The 18598-nt window shown below is 57.3% G+C and overlaps 1 protein-coding gene across 1 annotated transcript; it reads right to left on the bottom strand.

The window, feature by feature from the left end:
• Nucleotides 1–2940: 2940 nt before the first annotated feature.
• Nucleotides 2941–18448, bottom strand: ABCD1 (ATP binding cassette subfamily D member 1). Its single transcript, XM_043457825.1, has 10 exons — nt 16990–18448; nt 13937–14117; nt 9969–10111; nt 9694–9862; nt 9186–9280; nt 7394–7539; nt 6990–7135; nt 4553–4637; nt 4162–4287; nt 2941–4073 (listed from the first exon to the last, which is right to left on the bottom strand). Exons 1-10 carry the CDS (start codon nt 17902–17904, stop codon nt 3866–3868), a joined length of 2214 nt encoding a protein of 737 aa, XP_043313760.1. The 5' UTR covers nt 17905–18448; the 3' UTR covers nt 2941–3865.
• Nucleotides 18449–18598: the final 150 nt, after the last annotated feature.

Below are 18598 nucleotides of genomic sequence, written 5' to 3'. Positions count from 1 at the left end.
CCCTCCTCTTTTCATTCTTGCCAGTGAAAGTGAAACTTGCTCAGTCATGTCCGACTCTTTGCGACTCCAGGGACTATACAGTCCATGGAATTCTCCAGGCCAGAATACTAGAGTGGGTAGCCTTTCCCTTCTCCAGGGGATCTTCCCAACCCAGGGATCGAACCCAGGTCTCCCACATTGCAGGTGGATTCTTTACCAGCTGAGCTACCAGGAAAGCCCATCTTTCTTGCCAGAGCCTTATCTATGTTACTAATTTCAGAGAACCAACTTTGGTTTTATCTTTGTTTTTTCTCAATTTCATCAACTTCTACTGTCTCAGAGAGTTCCTTCCTTTGGCTTTCTTTGAGTTTATTCTACTGCGGTTTTTCTGACTTCCTGTGTTCAGTTCCCTCAGGTTAAGGTTGTACGTTTCCTCATAAGTCCTGCTTGAGCTACATGCTGCACATCTTCATTGTCATTCAGTTCTAACATTTTTTAGATTTTCATTATCATTCTTCTGGACCAATAAGTTATTCAGAAGTGTATTTTTAAATTTAACTGTGTAAATTTAAAATTTCAAAAGTGGGAGGACTTCATTTTAGCTTTATCATCCATTTATGGGTTTATTCTATTGCAGTTTGAGAACATGCTCTGTGTGATACTCATTCTAGTATTTGTTGAGATTTGTTTTGTGGCTGAGAACATGGTGGGTTTTAGTAAGTGTTCAAGGTGAACTTGAAGTGTGTACTCACTAGTTTTCGTGTATCTGTTAATCAAACTTGTTCAACTGGTGCTACATTTTGTCTGCTTGAGCTACCAATTGGAGTGAGGGGTAGTGTGATTTATTGTGGTGAATTTACTAATTTATTAATTTTTCCTTTTCCTGCTACTTTTTTGTAGTAGGTTACACACACACCTTCAGAATGGTTAGTGCTTCTCAATGGATTACTTCTTTAATCATTGGGCAGCAACCTCTTGTATTTCTAATAATGATTTGTGCCCTGAGGTCTACTTTGTCCAAAGTTAAATTCTCTTCACTAACTTCCTTTTGAGTGATATTCACTGGGTATGTCTCTTTCCATCGATATCAATTAGGGTTTGGTGGCAGACCACAGAACCATTCTAGCTTTGTAAGCTGAAAAAAAAAAAAAAGGATTTATTATCAAGTAGGGACAACTTGCATAATCTTTGCAAGATACAGGGGAACAACTCCTAAACCTCTGAATTGCTAGTTCTCCCAGGATCACAAACAACTCCTAACCTCAAAGCTCAGATAAAACGGAATCTGCCTCCTGTTTCCCAGATAAGAGACCAAGGCACCTCCTGCCCACGCTGCTTCTCTGCTGGCCAATGCCCCCTCAGAGAACCTCCAGCCTGGAGCTCTCAGCCAGCTGCATCCTCCTAGCACCAACTGCCTGCTCATCACTTCCACTCGTGCCTTTTGCCGGGCCTGCAGGCCCAGGGCCAGCAAGCAGTCATTGGGCAGAGCACATTCTCTTCGACCTGTCCCTCCTTCAGCAGAAGGTGCTACCACCCACCTGGCCACCCAAGCATCACCTTGAGTCTCACCCCACCCCTTTCCTGCCCCCGAGTTTGAGCTGTGCTCCCCCCATCCCTGTTGACGTTTTTTTTTTTTTCTTGGCTGCCCTGCACGGCATGCACATGCAGGATCTTAAGTTCCCCCAAGCAGGGATTGAACTCGGGCCCTCTGCAGTGGAAGTGCAGAGCCTTCACCACCGGACTGCCAGGGAAGTCCCCCTGTTGACTTCTACTTACTCTCTAATCCATCTGGGGTTTCAGGCCTCAGCACATCCGGCCTGGGTTGTCAAGCGGTGTGCTCCTTTTCTATGTCTCTCTGTATCACTTCACCTATTATCCATCCATCATCATCATCAATCTATCATCTCTATTATCTATTGGTCATCCATCACTTCTACCTCTTTAGGATCAGTGTCTCTATCATCTATTTTTTGAGGTACAATTCACATAAAGCCATGCCTTTTAAAGTTCACACTTTGTTGGCATTTAGCAGACAGACAGTATTTACAACCATGGCCTCTACAGTTCTATAACATTCTTATTACCCCAAAAAGGAAAACTGAACCCATTCAGCGGTCACTCCCCAGCCCCCGGCAGCCATCAGTCTACTTGGGAAGCAGAATAATACTCCATTGTATGGAGAGACCACATTTTACTTGTGCATTCATCTGTTGATAGACATTCCAGTTGTTTCCACTTTGGGTTACCATCAACAGTACTGTGAAGAATATTCATGTGTAAAGGTTTATGACTGAACATCTAGTTTCCATTCTCTGGGTCTAAACCTCTGAGTAGAGGTGCTGGGTCACATGGGAACTCTGTGCCCAGCTTTCCCGGACCTGCCACCCTCTTGCCCACCATGGCTGCCCCGTTTCCGGCCCCACCAGCAGGGGATAACAGCCAGGTGCGGTGTTCTTGTCTCCCTCTGCTTGGCCTCCTTGAAGCATTAGCTCCCATGTTACCTCCATCCTGTTTCTGGAGTAAGTCCAGGCTCTTTAAGCAAGGCCCTGGCCCCTCCCTTTCCCCTGCACTTGGCATGTGGCACAAGCATCTCCCACTCCTGCAAGGTCTGGAAGTCCTGTGTCCCACTACCCTTGGCCTGGTTGGCTCAGGACTCTTGTTCCTCCGTGTCCCCCACAAGCCCGCTGCTTGGTATCTCTCTCAAAGCTTTTCATGCATGGACCAGGCCTCAGCCCCTTCCTCTTCCCTGGCACAGGGTTCAGGGTCCTCTTGGCTTAGCCATCATTTTGGGGAAATATTGCAGATGCTTCCTTGCCATGGCCGGGTCCAGAGGACATGTGGGCCAGCATCTTTGGCTGCAGGTGGGCCACCGAGGTTGCCCCTCACCCAGGCCTACAGCTGCCCCTCCTGCCTCTCCCCCAACCAAGCCCCTGTGTGGACAGAGAGGCTGGGAGGCAACAGTGCACTTTCCACGGCAGGTCTTTACTGAGGAACTCAGGGAGGCTCCCCGACCCCAGGGCTGAGGGCCTGAAAGGCACACGGCGGCGTGGCAGCAGTGGGGGTCTCCCTCTCAGGTCAGGGCTGCCTTTGCAGACACAGCTTCCCCGCTGACCCCTCTTTGGCACTGGACTGGGCACCACGGTGCCCTCATGCCTCGTGGCCCCAGGGTCTGTCGCCCCTGGGGCCGGCCCGCACCCACCCACCCTCTGGTGGTCGGCAGTGTAGGCTGGTGGGGTGGTGGGCGGGCCAGGGGCTGGCTGACCAGGTGCTCCCGCTGGCGATGGAGATGTCTACAAAGAGGAATCCAATAAATTAGCTTGAAGAAGGGGATAGAGACGGGGCTACATTCTTATCATGGCTCGGTAGGAAAAGCTGTGCAATTCTTTTCCTTGCGGATTCTATAGAATGATGGGTGGGGGGGGGCACGAATGAGGGGTTCTGTCTCATTCTGAGGGTATCACTTGGCTGTTTTTACAGCAACGAGGGCATCCCAGGGGATGGGAGCCTCGCTGGGTCCCTGGGATGATGGCAATAGAGGCATGGACCATGATGTCTCTGAGGGACCACAAAGCCAAGAATGATGGGCTGCAGCCTGGGGAGGTGCTACCCGGCAAACCCCAGGACTCCAAGGCCCAGGCTGCTGCTGGCAGCGGGGTGTGCCTCTGGCCACTCTCCCTTCCCCACTCAGGTCCCCGGGAAGGGTGCACGGGTTTCACGGGTGATCCCCTGGGAGGCCTGCGAGAATGGCGAAGCATGCGACGGGGGGCGGGGGAGGGGGGCGTGGGGCCGGGTTGCACAGGCGCTCTGTCTCCTTCATGTGATCCGAGGGTTGGGGCAGGGGTGGAGGGGGGCCGAGGGCCAAGCAAGAGAGAGCCAGGGCCCTCGGTCAAGTGGCAGCACCCTGGGTGGCCCCAGGACCCTGGCCCAGGATCTGGCAGAGCTCCTGGTGGCGCCGCTGCATCTTGGGGATGCCCGCCAGCTGCTGCTCGAGCCGCTGCTTCTCCTCAGTCAGGCTCAGGCGGGCGGCTGAGTCCAGCTTCTCAAACTTCCAGCCGCCTTCCCCATCGAACTGCAGCAAGTGGGTGTGGTACTTCCTGCGTCAGGAGAGGGACCGGGAGGAGGCACTCAGCGGGCTGCCAGAACCTTTGGCCAGAGTCCTGTGGGAAGGGAGGGCACACCTACCACAGGGAGGGTCGGTGGGTGATGGAAAGCAGCGCAATGCCTGCGTCCTTGGCCGCCTGGAAGATCTTCCCTTCCACATCGATGCTCACGGCGCTGGTACACTCATCCAGGAGGGCGTACTTGGGCCTTGGGGTCATGGCCATGTGGGTGAGGCTGCGGGCCTCTGGGGCTAATGCCCTGGGCTGGCCCCAGCCCCTCAGGCGGAGGCAGGGGGAGCTTGACACCCCCATCCCCCCCCATTCCCCCCACCCCCCCGGGCCCCCAGGGCTGGGGCCAGGCCTCCAAGCAGTTCTGCCTCCCTGCTTCAGGAGGTCCCAGAGAAAGAGGTTTGGGGAACTCCTGGTGCCCAAGGGAGCCCAAGCACCTTGTTACTGGGAGGCTGGCAGCTCACCTGTGGTAGAACATGCGGGCCATGCCAACTCTCTGCTTCTCGCCCCCCGACAGGACATCTTTCCAGTCGCACACGGCCTCCCAACCTGGCACAGGACAAGGGTTGCTGTTCAGTTCAGGAGGGCTGGGCAGCATCTGCAGAAGGGCCCGGGCCCAAGCCCAGGCCCGGGCATGGTGGGTGTTGTGGGAAGGCTTGGGGTTGCTCAGAGGGCTACAGACACGAGTGAGAGCAGAACACGGCAGGGAAAGGCCAGCCACTGGGGACGTCTGCAGACACTGTTTTAGTCCAAAAGGGCTCGTTCCAGATTTACACACATTTCCTCTGATAAGACACCAGGTAGTCCTCACTTGCAGGCCCTGAGGATGCCACCCACCGCATGTGGACACTGGGTCTTCTTAGGACTGGTCGAGTTAAAGGGAGGTCACGAGGGTGACCCTAATCCAATGGGACTGTGTCCTTATAAAAGGGGACACTTAAAAGACACAGACACACATGGAGGAAAGATGACACAGGGTGCAGATGGCCTCTCCCATCCCAGGAGAGAGGCCTGGAACACACCCTCCTTCACGGCCAGTGGGAGGAACTGACCTTGCCCACGCCTGGATCATGGACGTCTGGCCTCCACGACTGGGAGACAATACATTTCTGTTGTTTGCCCCACCCAGTCTCTCGTGCCAGCAAACTCACACAGGACCTAACGGGGCTAATGAAGTGCCACTGGATAGCAGACAGTCAAGGCAGAGCCCCAAGAATGGCTCTGGGGGTCTCTCTGGAAACTTCTCACCCACAGGGACGAGGCCTGTGTGTCCCAGTGTGAAGCATGTCAACAAGGCTCAGGAGAGTTCCTTGGATGAGGAGGGAAGTGGGTGATTCATGAGAAACGCCTCCTGGCTTGCTCTTTCCACTCTCTTTCCAGAGAACTAGAATTTTCAGTAGGGCATGTGGCCACCCACCAAAAAAAAAAAAAAACTTTACTGTCCAAGTTGCCCCGATGGGAGGTTTAACCACAGAATTGAATCCTGGCCAATGGGATGTAAGTTTACGTGTTACACATGTGGCAGTTTCTGGAACTTTCTTTAAAAGACAGCATTCACTCAGTGATTGCCCACACCTCACCTTCTCTATCCTATGGCTCGGGATATGTGATGTGACATGACGCCAAAGCAGCCACCATGGACTGCGAAGTGACCTCGGGAATGGAGACCACATACAGCAGTGACTCGGGGGCCTTTATGGGGTGGGGCAATCCCCACCAACTGCAGCTTGCCTTCCTCAGGACTTCTATGTCCCAGTAAGATAAACTTGTAAATGATCTGAGCCACTGTTGGTGGGTAGTTCTGTTACTCACAGCTGAACTCAATGCTAATGGGGTGTAACAGCCAGCTCGGGGACCCCAGGCACTCAGGGGCACGTGGAGCCCAGGTGGAGGGGAGCGCTCTCAGGGTGAGCAAAAGGGGCCCCAGCAGGCCAGGAGGAAGTGAAGTGAACTGAAGTCGCTCAGTCGTGGCCGACTCCTTGCGGCCCCATGGACTGGAGCCTATCAGGTTCCTCCGTCCATGGGATTTTCCAGGCAAGAATCCTGTAGTGGGTGGCCATTTCCTTCTCCAGGAGATCTTCCCGACCTAGGGATTGAACCCGGGTCTCCGCATTGCCAGGAGGAAGCTTAGGATAAAGCTTTGCAGGGATCATGGCAACAAGGGGCCCCAGAGGAGCCAGCCCACTGAATCCACTGTCTGAGGCCCCTTTCTGTACAGGTGATGACACCTGTCGGCCCTGAGCTTGAGACTGGCACCTGCCCCTGTTACAGGTGGAGGGCATGTCCAGAGGTCAGGTTTGGCTCAAAGTCAAGCTGCCCCTCAGTGGCCAAGGCAGGACTCTGATTTCTACTATTCGGCTTTCAGTACAGAAACCCCAAAGCCAGCAGTTGGGCCACCCTCTCCTCCTCTGGGTGCCGTGGGCATTTAAAGACCAACCTGAGAGGCCCCCAAGTACTGGCCTGTCCCTCCTTCCTGTGGTCTCTTCCCAGGGGACACAGCCCCAGGCTGGAGGCAGACACGTGGGAGGGCAGGCGTCCCCTCCACTTCCACTGTTGCCATGCACATACCAGGCTGCCCTGCCTACACCTGGGCTCTGTACTCTCACTGAAATGCCTAACGTACCTGTGCATTCCCTGCCTGGCCCGAGGGGGCCTTGCCTGCCCGAGCCCACCGCCCAGAGACAGTGCCCTGTTGGATGCCCCTGCCAGGGTTGGTTGCCTTCCATGCTCAGTCTGTCTGGGGCTGTGTGCTTCCTGTGGGTCCTCCACTGGGGTGAGGCTCTCCCGACTCCATTGTGCTTTGGACTCCTGCATGTTGCTTGGGGTCATTTTCACCCCTGGGGGTGGTGCTAGGAGGGAGGCGGGGGCAGCACTGGTGGGTGGGGATGCCCCTTCACCTACCTCCTTCCCGTTGCAGGATGTGGTTCAAGTGCACGATGTCCAGGATGCCTTCCAGATGCTCCTCAGAATAGCCCTTCCGGCGCATGTCTTCCACCGAGTCGGGGTAGATCACCTGGTCACGCAAGGAGCCCACGGACATGTAGGGCCTGCAGGAGAGCCAGGTGGCCATGGAGGCAAGGCTGGCACCTCGGCGGGGGTGACCAATCGGAGGGAAGCACTCCCACCCCCTGGCAGGCTCAGACATACTCACGTGTGCACATGTGCCCCACTGTGGTAAGGTTTCTGGGCCAGCAGGTTGGGGCGGGGGGCTGGCAGGTGGAAGTGCCCATCCCCTCCGACCCCAGGGGCAGCCTCTTGCTACCCTCTGCCCCCTCAGATCAGAGGGGGCGGAGGGTGCCGCTCACCTCTGGGGGATGTAGAACATACGCTGGGGCGGGGGCTTGTAGAGCACACCGCCGTATGTGGGCCACAGCCCACCCAGGATCCGGAACAGGGAGCTCTTGCCGCAGCCGTTGGGGCCAGTGATGAGCAGGTGCATGCCTTCTTCCACCTGCAGGGGCGGCAGGCAGCTGTGGGCATGGCCCAGGCCCCCTCCCCTCACCTGTGGCTGACCTGCCGGCCTCAGGTCAGCACCTGGCCCATGCCCACTCTCCATCTCTGGCTGCAGCACGGCAGGGCCCCCAGGGCAGGCTCTCGAGTTCAGCTGCAGGGCCCTGGCTTGTCCCTGATGCACGCCAGAAACCACGGGAACAGCAGGACAGCCTGTTCTGCCGTGGTCCAGCAAACAGTCAGTGGCGCCCCCCCCCAGCACACCCGGAGGCCATGCGGGCAGCGAGTGCTTCAGGTTACGCAACGAGCCTGATATCTGCTGATCTGGAGACACCTGGTGGGGGGGCTGCTGTCTGCAGGGTAGGGGACGGCACTGAAGGCGCAGCTCCCCAATCTGATCCCCACCACCACCACCTTGTGTGATTTCACCGTGACACCCCGGGCCTTCCAGCCAGGGTGGTCCTCTCACTATCCCAGAGCACGTGTCCCAGGCGGTCTCCCTCGCCCCCTTCCCTGAACCTCTGTGATCGCCCTTCTTACCCTATCACCTGGCTGAACAGAGCCGGGGGCCCCCCATCGCTAACCTAACCAGAGCCCAACTCCACCAGTGGCTCTGCCAGGATGGAGCTCTTTCTCAGCCCCCGGCCCCCACTCCCTCACCTCACCTCACCTTCTAACTAGCTGCCCACCTGGGCCTGCCTGGCAACCATTCAACTGGGATAAACCGGCCATCAGCAGCACCCCAACCTCCCAAAGGTGACTACTCCCAGGGGTAATGGCGATCATACCACTGCTCTGTGCCCAGCCTCCAGCTGGCCGCCTGCCCACCTGCCTAGAGGCTCCTGGGTGAAGCTTCATGTGATTTCTATGCCCCCAGAGCTGGTGAGCTGGGGTCCTTGCTGAACCTGGAGAGCCATCTGACCCGGGCTCTTTGTAACCCTTAAGGGCTTCCCTGATTTACCTCTGGTTTACAGTGCCCAGCCTGGAGCTCAGGGAACATTAGGTGAACAAATGAATGACTTCCATCCCCAGGACGACCCTTCAGTCCATCACTCCGTCCAAAGCCCTGGCTAGGCACATGGGTTACTGGTGGCTGTCGGCCCCCAGGGTGTCCTGTCCACAGACAGCCTGCATCGTGGATGACAGCTCTCCCAGGGAGCCAGGCCATGCCCACCACTCACTTTCCCTGGGTGCCTCTCACAGCAGATGGGTGGGACTGCATGCCCAGGTTGGTGGAAGAGCTTCCACCAACCTGGGACCAGAGTTGGACCAGAGTCCCCAGGTCCTGGGCTTCTCAGGGACGGGGTGGGGTGTGGGGTGTGGGGTGCTGGCAACAATACGGCCAGGAACCTATGGGTGACTGTTGCCCAATCCTGGTAATCACAAGGCTCTTTTATCAGTTCTGACTCCATTGCCCCAGAACTAATAGGTAGACACATTGCTCTTTCACCTTCAGCTTCAGCTGCCTGCCACGTAGACCTGGGGTCAATGGCTACTGACAACACAAGGCAGGCTGACCAGGCTGGGTCCTAAGGGCTGAGACTTGTGGGTGGCTTGTGGGTGCAAAAGGCCAGGCCCAGGGCCTCAGGGTTGGCTTCAGCCCCACCCGAGCTTCTGGGCTGGTGCTTGGCCACGCCTTCTACTTACCCTGATGTTGAGACTGGCTACCACCACCTCCCCGGTGGGCGTGATAATGGGGATGTTCTCACACACGATGCCCTGTTCCACATCCACCACTTGGCCTGGAGAGAGGGCGTGAGGCAGAGAGAGGGGGGTGGAGCGCTCCCCCACCTTCTGCTGGCTTCCGTGGGCCCCCACCCCCCAGCAGCCCACCAGTGTGTGGCTTCACCATGCTTCCCTTGCTGTGCTCGGGGCTGGGAAGAGGGACAGTGTCTGCTCCTGCCCTGCAGCGCCCCCCAACGCCAACTCCAATGCTTGGGGCCTCTTCCACAGCACACCGACCCCCCCCCCCAGCCTCTACTCCACTCAGGGGCCACCCTCCACCTCTTTTGCAAAGAGAAATCCTGGCCAGGGTTACTGCTCTGGGAAGGGGGTCAGTGGGGACCACAACTTGCCTGGGAAGCCCTCCAGGGCACACCGGGCAGTGGTGGGAGGGCCAGGACCCGTGGGGCCTCTTTGGGGAGGGCGACCTTACCTCGGATCTGCAGGGGCCCCTCCACGCGGACGCCAGACTTCACAATGGCCCCGGACCCCGCCTGCACATCCTCCGACTCCCCAGGCCTCTTGAAACGGCACTGCCGGACATCTTCGAATACCTGGAACATCTCATAGACCCTGGCTGTGTAGCCAGCCAGCTCTGTGACCTGCAGGGAGGGTGATCCTGGCTTAGCCTCTGCCAGCAGGGGTGGAGGGGAGAGGGCACGAGTGGGGTGGGGGGAGGGCCGGGGCAGGGGCTGGACCGGGGGCTACCTCCTTGTAGGATGACATGACCCGCTCGATGGCATCCGCGGCAGCAGTGAGGAGGTTGCGGGCGATGGTGAAGGCTTCCGTGCGCTCACTCACCAGTTCCCCCTCCTTCATCGCTTGGGCGGCCTTCTTCACCGCCTCTGAGTCTGCAGAGCATGGCAGGGGTTGGGGGGTGGGTGGGGAGGGGGCAAAGACAGTGGAAAATCAAAACTGACCCACTAGGGGAGAGAGGAAGTCCCTCTAGCTCATGGTGCTTGGACAACCGGGTCTCCACGTGCCAAAGACAAACCTTGACCTCACACAACACACAAAAACAAACTCTAAGCAGAGCCCTGGCCTGCACACAGAGCTGAGACTATGTAACTCTTAGAAGAAAGCACTTGGGCATTAGGTATGGCTCCTTGAATAGGACACCAAAAGCAAAACAGAGAAGGAAGCTTCATCAAAGAGAAAAAGTTGGGGGCACCAAAGTAAATCCACAAAGTGAAAACACAGCCTATGGATTGGAAGAAAGTACCTGCAAATCATGAATCTGATAAGGGCCTAGGTCCTAGAATATATAAAGAACTTTGTCGATTCAATAGTAAGGAGATAAACAACACAATTAAACAGTGGGCAAAGGATCTAAATAAATGTTTCCATTTTAAGATACACAGATGGCCAATAAGCACATGAAAAAATGTTGATTGACCCCGTTTTACCCTCATCTCTCCCCTTAATGCTGTATTCTGTGGCCATGCTCAATGCTGCTATTTCTCTAAAGGAGCCTGCTTCTGTCTTGACTTGCTTTTTTCTTTTGTCTCAGTTGAGACCTCATGGTTGCCCAGTACAACCCTCTCTTGTCCATGGCTTTGACTCTCTTGATCCTTGGGTCCCCTAGAGGGGCAAGGCTTTTATACAAGAAATGTTCTCTAAATGGTGATGGGAAGCAAAACAAGCTGACTCTGAGGACTACCTCTATCCACAGGCATAAACAGTTCTGAGGCAGGAGCCCTCAAGGATATGATGGTGAGGGTGGGGTAGGAAGGGGAAGAAAGGTTAGGGCAGGTGCAGTGGGGGGTAGACAATTCTGGACCGGAGGCCAGAGCACCAGGAATCCAGGGCACTGGGCAGGGGAGGGGACTGGCGATTCTGAGAGTCTAACATCCCAGACCTTCCTTCCAACTGTGGTCCTAGGTGGGGCGGGGGAGGGGGGAATACAAACCATCCTCTCTGGACATCCTGAGAGCTTGAAAGGGACTGCACACAAAGGGGAAGGGTCTGCAGGGACCCTGGCAACAGCGGGTACCTCCCTGGAGACAGCATAACTCTCTGCCGCTGTCCTCAGTGCCCACAGCTAGACACCCGACAGCTATTCCTGGCCAGGTGGTCCCTCTCTGGCCTTCTAGCTTGGCGGTGCCGGCAGGCCAGAAGGGCAAAGTTAGCTACATCTGTTTCCCCTGGTGATCGCCTGCCTCTTTACCTCATTCCCAGCACTCTCCAGTTTGCAGTTACTGGAGACACAGCAGGGACAAAACAGAAACACCTCTGGCTTCCTTGAGTCTGGCCACGAAGGTGGGCACAGGAGCTGAGGCCTCCGAATCGCCCACAAAGCCTAACACGGCAGAGGCTCCGGAAAGTCCTAGGCCTGCAGAGGAGGGAACTGGTCGCAAGTGCTTCCTCCCAGAAACCGCAGGTTGGTTTCCTCCTGGGTCCCTTCCCATGCTCCTGGCCAAATCAAGGCCACCCCTTGAATAGGTCCATTGGTGGAAACAATGACCACTTCCAACTAGATCTTTCCTCTTGGCAGAGAGAGACAGACAGCTGAGGATACAGAAGCCCCAAGAGAGAGGCACCGATACGGAAAGAGTGAGAGACACTTCTTGTTCTGGAATGTGCGCATCAGGCTCCCTCTCTTCACATAGTACTGAAAACCCTCTAACCACCCAACTGCACAAGATACAACACCTTTTCCATTGGAGCTGTGCTTGCAGGAAAGCGAGGGAAATTCCCAGGAGCGAGAAGAAAAGCTAGCAGCTAGTGCTCCTGTGACATCCCTGGAGACGGAGATGGGAGCTGCTGTCACACAGCCAGGGCTCAAGATGCAAAGTCGCCTCTCTGAACTGGTAATTATGTGTCTAGGGCTCAAATTAATATCACCTCCAAGTTCAGGAACTCCTTCACCCCAAGTGGAGAAGTTAACAGGAAATGGCCTCCAACTGGTTCCTTACCTGGGAGCCCAGCTAAAACCAAAGCCAATGAGTGTTCTGGGGAATCCTACCCTCCAGTGCTTGCTAAGCCCACAAGGACCTTGAGCAAAGAAGACCAGCAGCTGGAAGATGAAGTTGGCTTAGACGCTCAAGAATTCAGACAACCAAATGGCTGGATAAATAGTGAAGTGGCTCAGTCATGTCTGACTCTTAGTGACCCCATGGACTGTAGCCTACCAGGCTCCTCCATTGGTCCATGGGATTTTCCAGGAAGAGTACTGGAGTGGGTTGCCATTTCCTTCTCCAGGGGGATCTTCCTGATCCAGGGATTGAACCCAGGTCTCAATGGCTGGATAGAGACCCTGGAATAAGCATGATTAGTATGGTAGCTGGCCGAAGAGGGGCAGCCAGAGAGATGAGAAAAGCAGACACAAACACAGCTTGAAATTTCTATTTTCAAATGTCTATTTAAAAGAGAATAAAGTATAACTTTACAGAAACATCATTGAAAATGAAAATAATTCAAATTAGATGCAGCCGAAGAGAAAACGAGCCAATGAGTGAACGGGAAAATTGGAAGACCCCTCCCAGAATTTAGCGCAGACAGTGCGAGGTGGGCCAAGGGGCAGACAGAGGCCAGAAGGAAAGAGCACAAAGAATGAGAGAGACAATATTTAAAAAGGGAACAACTGAGAACTTTCCATGATGGAAGCAATCTGAATGACGGAACAGTCTGGATATTCACAGGACATACAAGAAGTTTCAAGCAGAATAAATGGAAACACACGGGCAAACACCTCCCAGAGAAACTGCAGAGAAAAAGTCTAACCAGGGAGACCATGCAGGCAGCTGAGAGCAGTTAAGCTGATGGCAGGTTTTCCAATAGAGGCAATGGGATGTTGTCAACAGGCTAAAGAGATACCAACAGACCGCCTCAACTCCCTCATCCAACTAAACTTCAGTTGTGGAGGGGAGGGTAAAATAAAGACATTTTCAGACAACAAAATATTCTCAAAGCTCCCTTGACAAAAGCCTCACGGTAAGAACTTCTGAAGGACATCTGTCCGAAGGAGGGTTACCGGCCTGTGGGGAAGGGCTTTCCTAGAGAAAACTGCAGAGAAAGAGAACCAAAAAAAAGCAGAAACTCATGGGTGAAATCTGAACATGCAGTGACCCGATAAAGCCATGGCAAAATTGATGGCAGGCTGGTCCTCCAAAGTGTGGTAAGCAAGGGCCGGGATGAGGAGGAGCTATTGATTAACCCAGACTTTTCTCAAGTATGCACATTAACCTTTGAAGGGCAACCACGAAGACTGCAAATAGAATGAATTCTTTGCAAACCAGTAGAGGAACAAACGGAATCCTTCACAGTCCCCAGGCCTCAGGCAAGAGGGCCCTGCCCTTGACAACCTGCAAGAGCTATTGTGGGTGTGGGAAAGCCCAGGTTTGAGCCAGAAAGGGGCTCCTTAAACGTACTTCCCCATCCTCCCACTGCCAAGATGGGTCAAGACAGGGCCAGGTGGGCAACAGTGCAGATGCCTGTTGAAGGGTGTTCCTGAACTGCCATCCTCAGGCTTGGCTGAGTGGGACCAAGAAGCATGAGATACTATAATGGGGACCCACATGTAGTTTGGCAGAGAGGAGCTCCGGGAGAGTGCAACCTCAGATGTTTCCCAAGGGTGCCAGCTGGGGTCCCCAGCAGTAGAAGAGGCAGGTGGGCCAGCTGGGCACCAAGCCCTCCCAAGTCTAGTCCAGTGGTCCAGAAGGCCGGCCCCCTCTCACCTGACTCTGAGTAACCAGTAGCAGTGATGATAGGGACAGCCACCATAAGCAAGCCTGAGGCGCTCCACACGTACTTCATGAGGAACTGCTCCAGCATGACGTACCACAGGCGTTCCAGCAGAATGAGGTTGATCTGGGAAGCCAGGTCCTGGTAGGAGTGCTGCAGAAGGGCCAACTCCACCTGTGGGGAAGGGGTGCCAGAGACCCAGAGGCATGGCAGTCAGTCCCCCGGGGCAACAGTGATCATCCCTGAGTGCCAGGACACACAGGCCATTCGAGGGTCATGTTGGGGCTGAGAGCTGGGGCTTAGGACTGGGCCACGCTTGATGAGTCAAAGCGTCGTTTACCAGAATTGGCTTTGCTTAATGGCTCAGCCTACCTGGTCCAAATGCCATGCCTCTTGCCACCTCCAGGCTGTGAGCTGGAGCAGATCACTTTCCCTGTCTGGACTACCATGGACAGGGGGACAGGTCTCAAACTCGGGAGAGGTATGGCATAGACAATGCAGCGCTGGGGTACAGCGGCAGTGAAGGGGCTCACCCCCCTACTTCTGAAGCTCCCACCCCCTTTCCACTGTCTCTTCAGTTGGGATGCTCACCATGCCCCCTCTCTGCCCCAGAGAGCTTTTCAACACGGGCCGAGGGCAGCCACCTTGCCCATTCTTTGAGCAACTGCCAGGGGGCCACCCTGAACGAAGCGGAGGGGAGCGCAGGAAACCCAAAAGCAATAGCTGGTTTCAAAGAACGCGCTTCGGTCATCTCTACCTCCGTAGGCCCTGGCCTCCCTTTCCTTTCCCTCAGTTCCTCTGGGTAACAAACTTGCACTGCGTCCTCCCACAGAGACCGGTAGGGCACACTCCCAAGCAAACTCGTTCAGGAATCATCCTCAGTGGACAGCCCCATGCCCAAGCCAGCTGAGGACACCAGCCCACCAGCCAGGCCGCTAGGGGAACTGCCCTGCCTGCTCCTGCACTGGCCACCACTTGCCATCTCAGGAGAGTGGGCGAGAAACAGGCTCTCTGGGACAGCAGCAGTTAGATGGGCTGGAGTGGCCAAGAAGCAGTCGCAGCAAGGTGGCCATTGGGTCCTGGATGGCTTGGTAGGGGCGCCTGCCCTGATTCTGTCTCCCCACCCAATGGACAAGAGCTGCCCAGCCTGGAATAGTTTCCTTTGCCAATTCACCATGTCATAGCTGACTCTCTACTTGATTCTCACCACGTCCCATCGTATGTGTATCCTCCTGTCCATGGTAGCCCAGACAGGCAAAATGACCTGCTCCAGCTCACACAGCCTGGAGGTGGCAAGACATATGGCATTTGGACCAGGTAGGCTGAGCCATTAAGCAAAGCCAATTCTTGTGAATGATGCTTTGACTTATTAAGAAAGGTCTACCCGTGCTCAGGCTAATAAGAGGTTGGGTGTGTTGGTATGAGCCCGTGTAATAACCCTTCTCCTTGACATCCCAGGAACAGCAAAATACTCGGCGGTCTGCCCTCCAGCCTGCTGATCTGAGCCTGGGCCAGTGTCCATGGGGATATCAGCCAATGGGACTGGGCTGAGTCGCGTGCCCGCACAGCGAGGGCAATCAAGCCACCCATGAAGGCCCATCACATCACACAGCCCTTTGCCCGAGGCCTCGACAGACAGGTTGGGGACGCACGCACAACCAGGCCCCTCCCACCCCTGCCGGTGAATCTTCCCCGTGAACGTGCCATTTCCTGAAACTAGCCCAGAGGAAATCCTTCAAAGAGCTAGCGATTCTCCCTTCTTCCCACCTTCCCTGTCCCCAGCCAGGTCTTGGGCATCGCTTTGCCTTTCCTGAAGCGAGCACGCCTACTCTGAGCGCCCTGGCGATCCAGGCTCGTGTTGGGAGCTGGCAGGCGTGCCAGCTGGGGCTGACAATGTAGCTGCGGGGAATGCGCCAAGTGCCTCACCCAAGGCCACGGCTGCCTGCCAAGACCCTGCGTCCCTGGAGCACAGGGGAGGAGGACGGGGGGGGGGGTTGCGGCTGCAGAGCCGGCCCTTTTTCTCCTTATCTGGAGCCCAACTGGGAATGCCCCCTATCTGCTCAGGGATAAGTCTTAAAAAAAAAAAAATCAGGGACAAGCCTGCCTCCCTGCCTGATAAGATTGACTGCCAATGAGACAAGGTTGAGGACACAAGGCCATCTGACCTAGGGAGGATCCGCGGGCCTTCAGGAGCTGGATGCCATTGTACCCCTCCCCCAGAAGCACTGGGGAACCGAAACCAGAGTCGCAGAGAACCTAGCCGGAGGCAGCTGCAACCCAGGCAGGAGGAGGGGAGGGGCTAGAGCACTGGCCTGGAGTAACCTCTCCCAGGCCCCGGCTCCTGGCCCTAGCCGGCTGGCCGCTGACCCAGCCTGCTGGGGAGCTGCATGGCTGGGACCTGGGCGGAAGGGCGGCCACGCTGGGGGCAAGGTGGCCGCCGGGAGGGCAGGAAGTGCGTCTTGCTGCAGCGGCGGCTTGGGCCCTGGCACCCCAGGCTGGGGCCTCGGGGAGACAGCCAAGCCCACAGCCGGGCGAGCCTTTGGGCTCCAGAGAGGGGGGAGCTTGACCTGGAGCGCTGAGCTCTGATCGACACACCGGGCGCTGCTGCTCGTTAACCTCCGCTTGGGCTGAGTCATGCCCATAATGCCCACTTGCCTGGCCGGACGCCAGTCTTCAAAGGGTCTGGGGGACTAGGAGGGGGGCCAGGCAGCAGGCCACATCCCGTCATCCCTGCCCCCAGGTGGCAGGAGCCCCCTCTCTGTTGGCTGCAGGCAGGGGGCAGGCTGGGAGCTCTTGGGTCTCCCATCACTAGGGTCTGTAGCCCTAAGGCCAGGACAAGGGAGGCGGAGAGGAAGCAGAAGTGACCCAGGACAGTCTCCACCCAGCCTTCCTGCTTCTCCATTACTGTGCCAATCTGGGCTGCCCACGGCTCTGGGCGTCCCCAGCCTCCCTCTCCCATGGCCGGCCCACACCTGTGCCATCAGCCGCAGGCAGCCCCCGGCCTTCCTGCCCCGGACTCCCCCAGCCACGCGCTTTCCGGCCCCACCTCATGGCCCCCGTAGAAGGCAATCTCCTCTGAGTTGGCCACCACTCGGGAGTGCATGTAGCGCAGCTCTCCCTTGCGCCGTGCCTCCTCGGCCACCAGCTCCCCGAACTTGGGCGAGAAGGCTCGCAGCACGTTGGCTGTGAGGAAGACCACGAGGCCAGCGATGGCTGAGGGCCAGGCCGTGCCGGCCCCGCGGGAGCGGGCCGCTCGAACCAGGGTGTAGGTGGTCACGGCCACGTCCAGGAGTGGCTTGGTCAGGTTGGAGTAGAGGTGGGCCACAGAGGCAGCGAAGGCCACCACGTCCTCCGTCAGGGACTGGTCCGGGTTGCGAAGCCGCCCGTCCATGTTGCTGACCCGGTAGTAGGTCTGCTGGGAGAAGTAGAGGCTGTAGGCGTGGGCCACCAGCCGGCTGCGGAACCCCAGGGCCAGCTGGCCCTCCAGGTAGCGGATGGCACTGTTGATGAAGGTGGCGGGCAGCGCGATGAGCAGCCACTGCACGAGCTGCCAGCTGAAGGCCTGGGGGTCCTTGCGCACGATGCAGCGGGCCAGCCGGCCATCCAGGCGGGCCACGTACACTGACAGGAACGTCCGGCTCACCAGGGCAGCCGAGTGCAGCGCCAGCAGCCCCGTCTCCCGGCACAGGATCCTGGGGAAGAGCAGCCGCAGGAGCCACAGGAGCCGCTGCAAGAACACCCGGTTGACACCGGCCTTGGCCACTGCGGCCACAGGGGCACCAGAGACGTCCTGTGCGGGCTCCCCAGCCACCGCTGGTACTTGAGGGCTCCTGGCCGGAGTCAGGCACTGGCGCACCAGAGGATAGAGTTTGTGGGCTCCATAGGCCACGAGGGCCAGGACCACAGCAGTACGCTTCAGCGTGGTCACCCGCGAGGCTCGGGGGGTAGAGAGCACCGTCATGTCACCTGGGCTGGACTCACGGGACTAGGACTGGTGCCTGAGGCGGTAGAGGAGGCAGGTGGCTGCAAGGGTGGTGGCTCTGACCCCGGGCTCGTTGTCTAGGCAACTGGAGACCTTGTAGTGGTCCCTGAGACTGTCGCTTTAGGCCACCCGGGTGGTGCTGGGGCCCCTGGCGCGGGGGGGCTCAGGGGCCTCCAGGGTCGCGGCCTCTTCAGGCGGCCGAAGTGGAGGAACTTGTCAGTCCCTTGGCCCTTGGGGTCAGAGCCTCCAGAGGTCCGGGCCGAGAGGGCGTCTTTTTCTCTCCACCTCCTACTCCTCCTCCCCTGGTGGCGCCCCTCCCCGGGGTACCGGGCGCGTCCGTCCGCTCCGCAGCCCGGCTGAAGCGACTGTGACTCCGCCACCCGCCCAGAATCCCCACCTACCCACCCACCCACCCCTCCCCAGGGGCAAGTCGGGGGAGGGGGAGGAGGCGGAGGAGGGGCGGGAGGCGGAGCCCAGGCGCGGGGCGCCCCACCCAGTTCTCGCCCCACGGTGGGGCCCCGCCCCCTCCCCGGACCACAGAGACGCGGGAGGACCGCGCGGGCTAGAGAAGCGGCACCTCGCCTTCCCGCCAAGGCCGGGGCCCTGTCGCTCCGTGCGCGCGCGCAAGGCGAGGCTTCTTCCCCAGTCCCAGGCGTCGGGAGCCTCGGCTCGG

Source organism: Cervus canadensis, chromosome X (genome assembly GCF_019320065.1).
Source record: "Cervus canadensis isolate Bull #8, Minnesota chromosome X, ASM1932006v1, whole genome shotgun sequence".
Classification (NCBI taxonomy): domain Eukaryota; kingdom Metazoa; phylum Chordata; class Mammalia; order Artiodactyla; family Cervidae; genus Cervus; species Cervus canadensis.
This window is presented reverse-complemented; position numbering and strand designations above follow the sequence as displayed.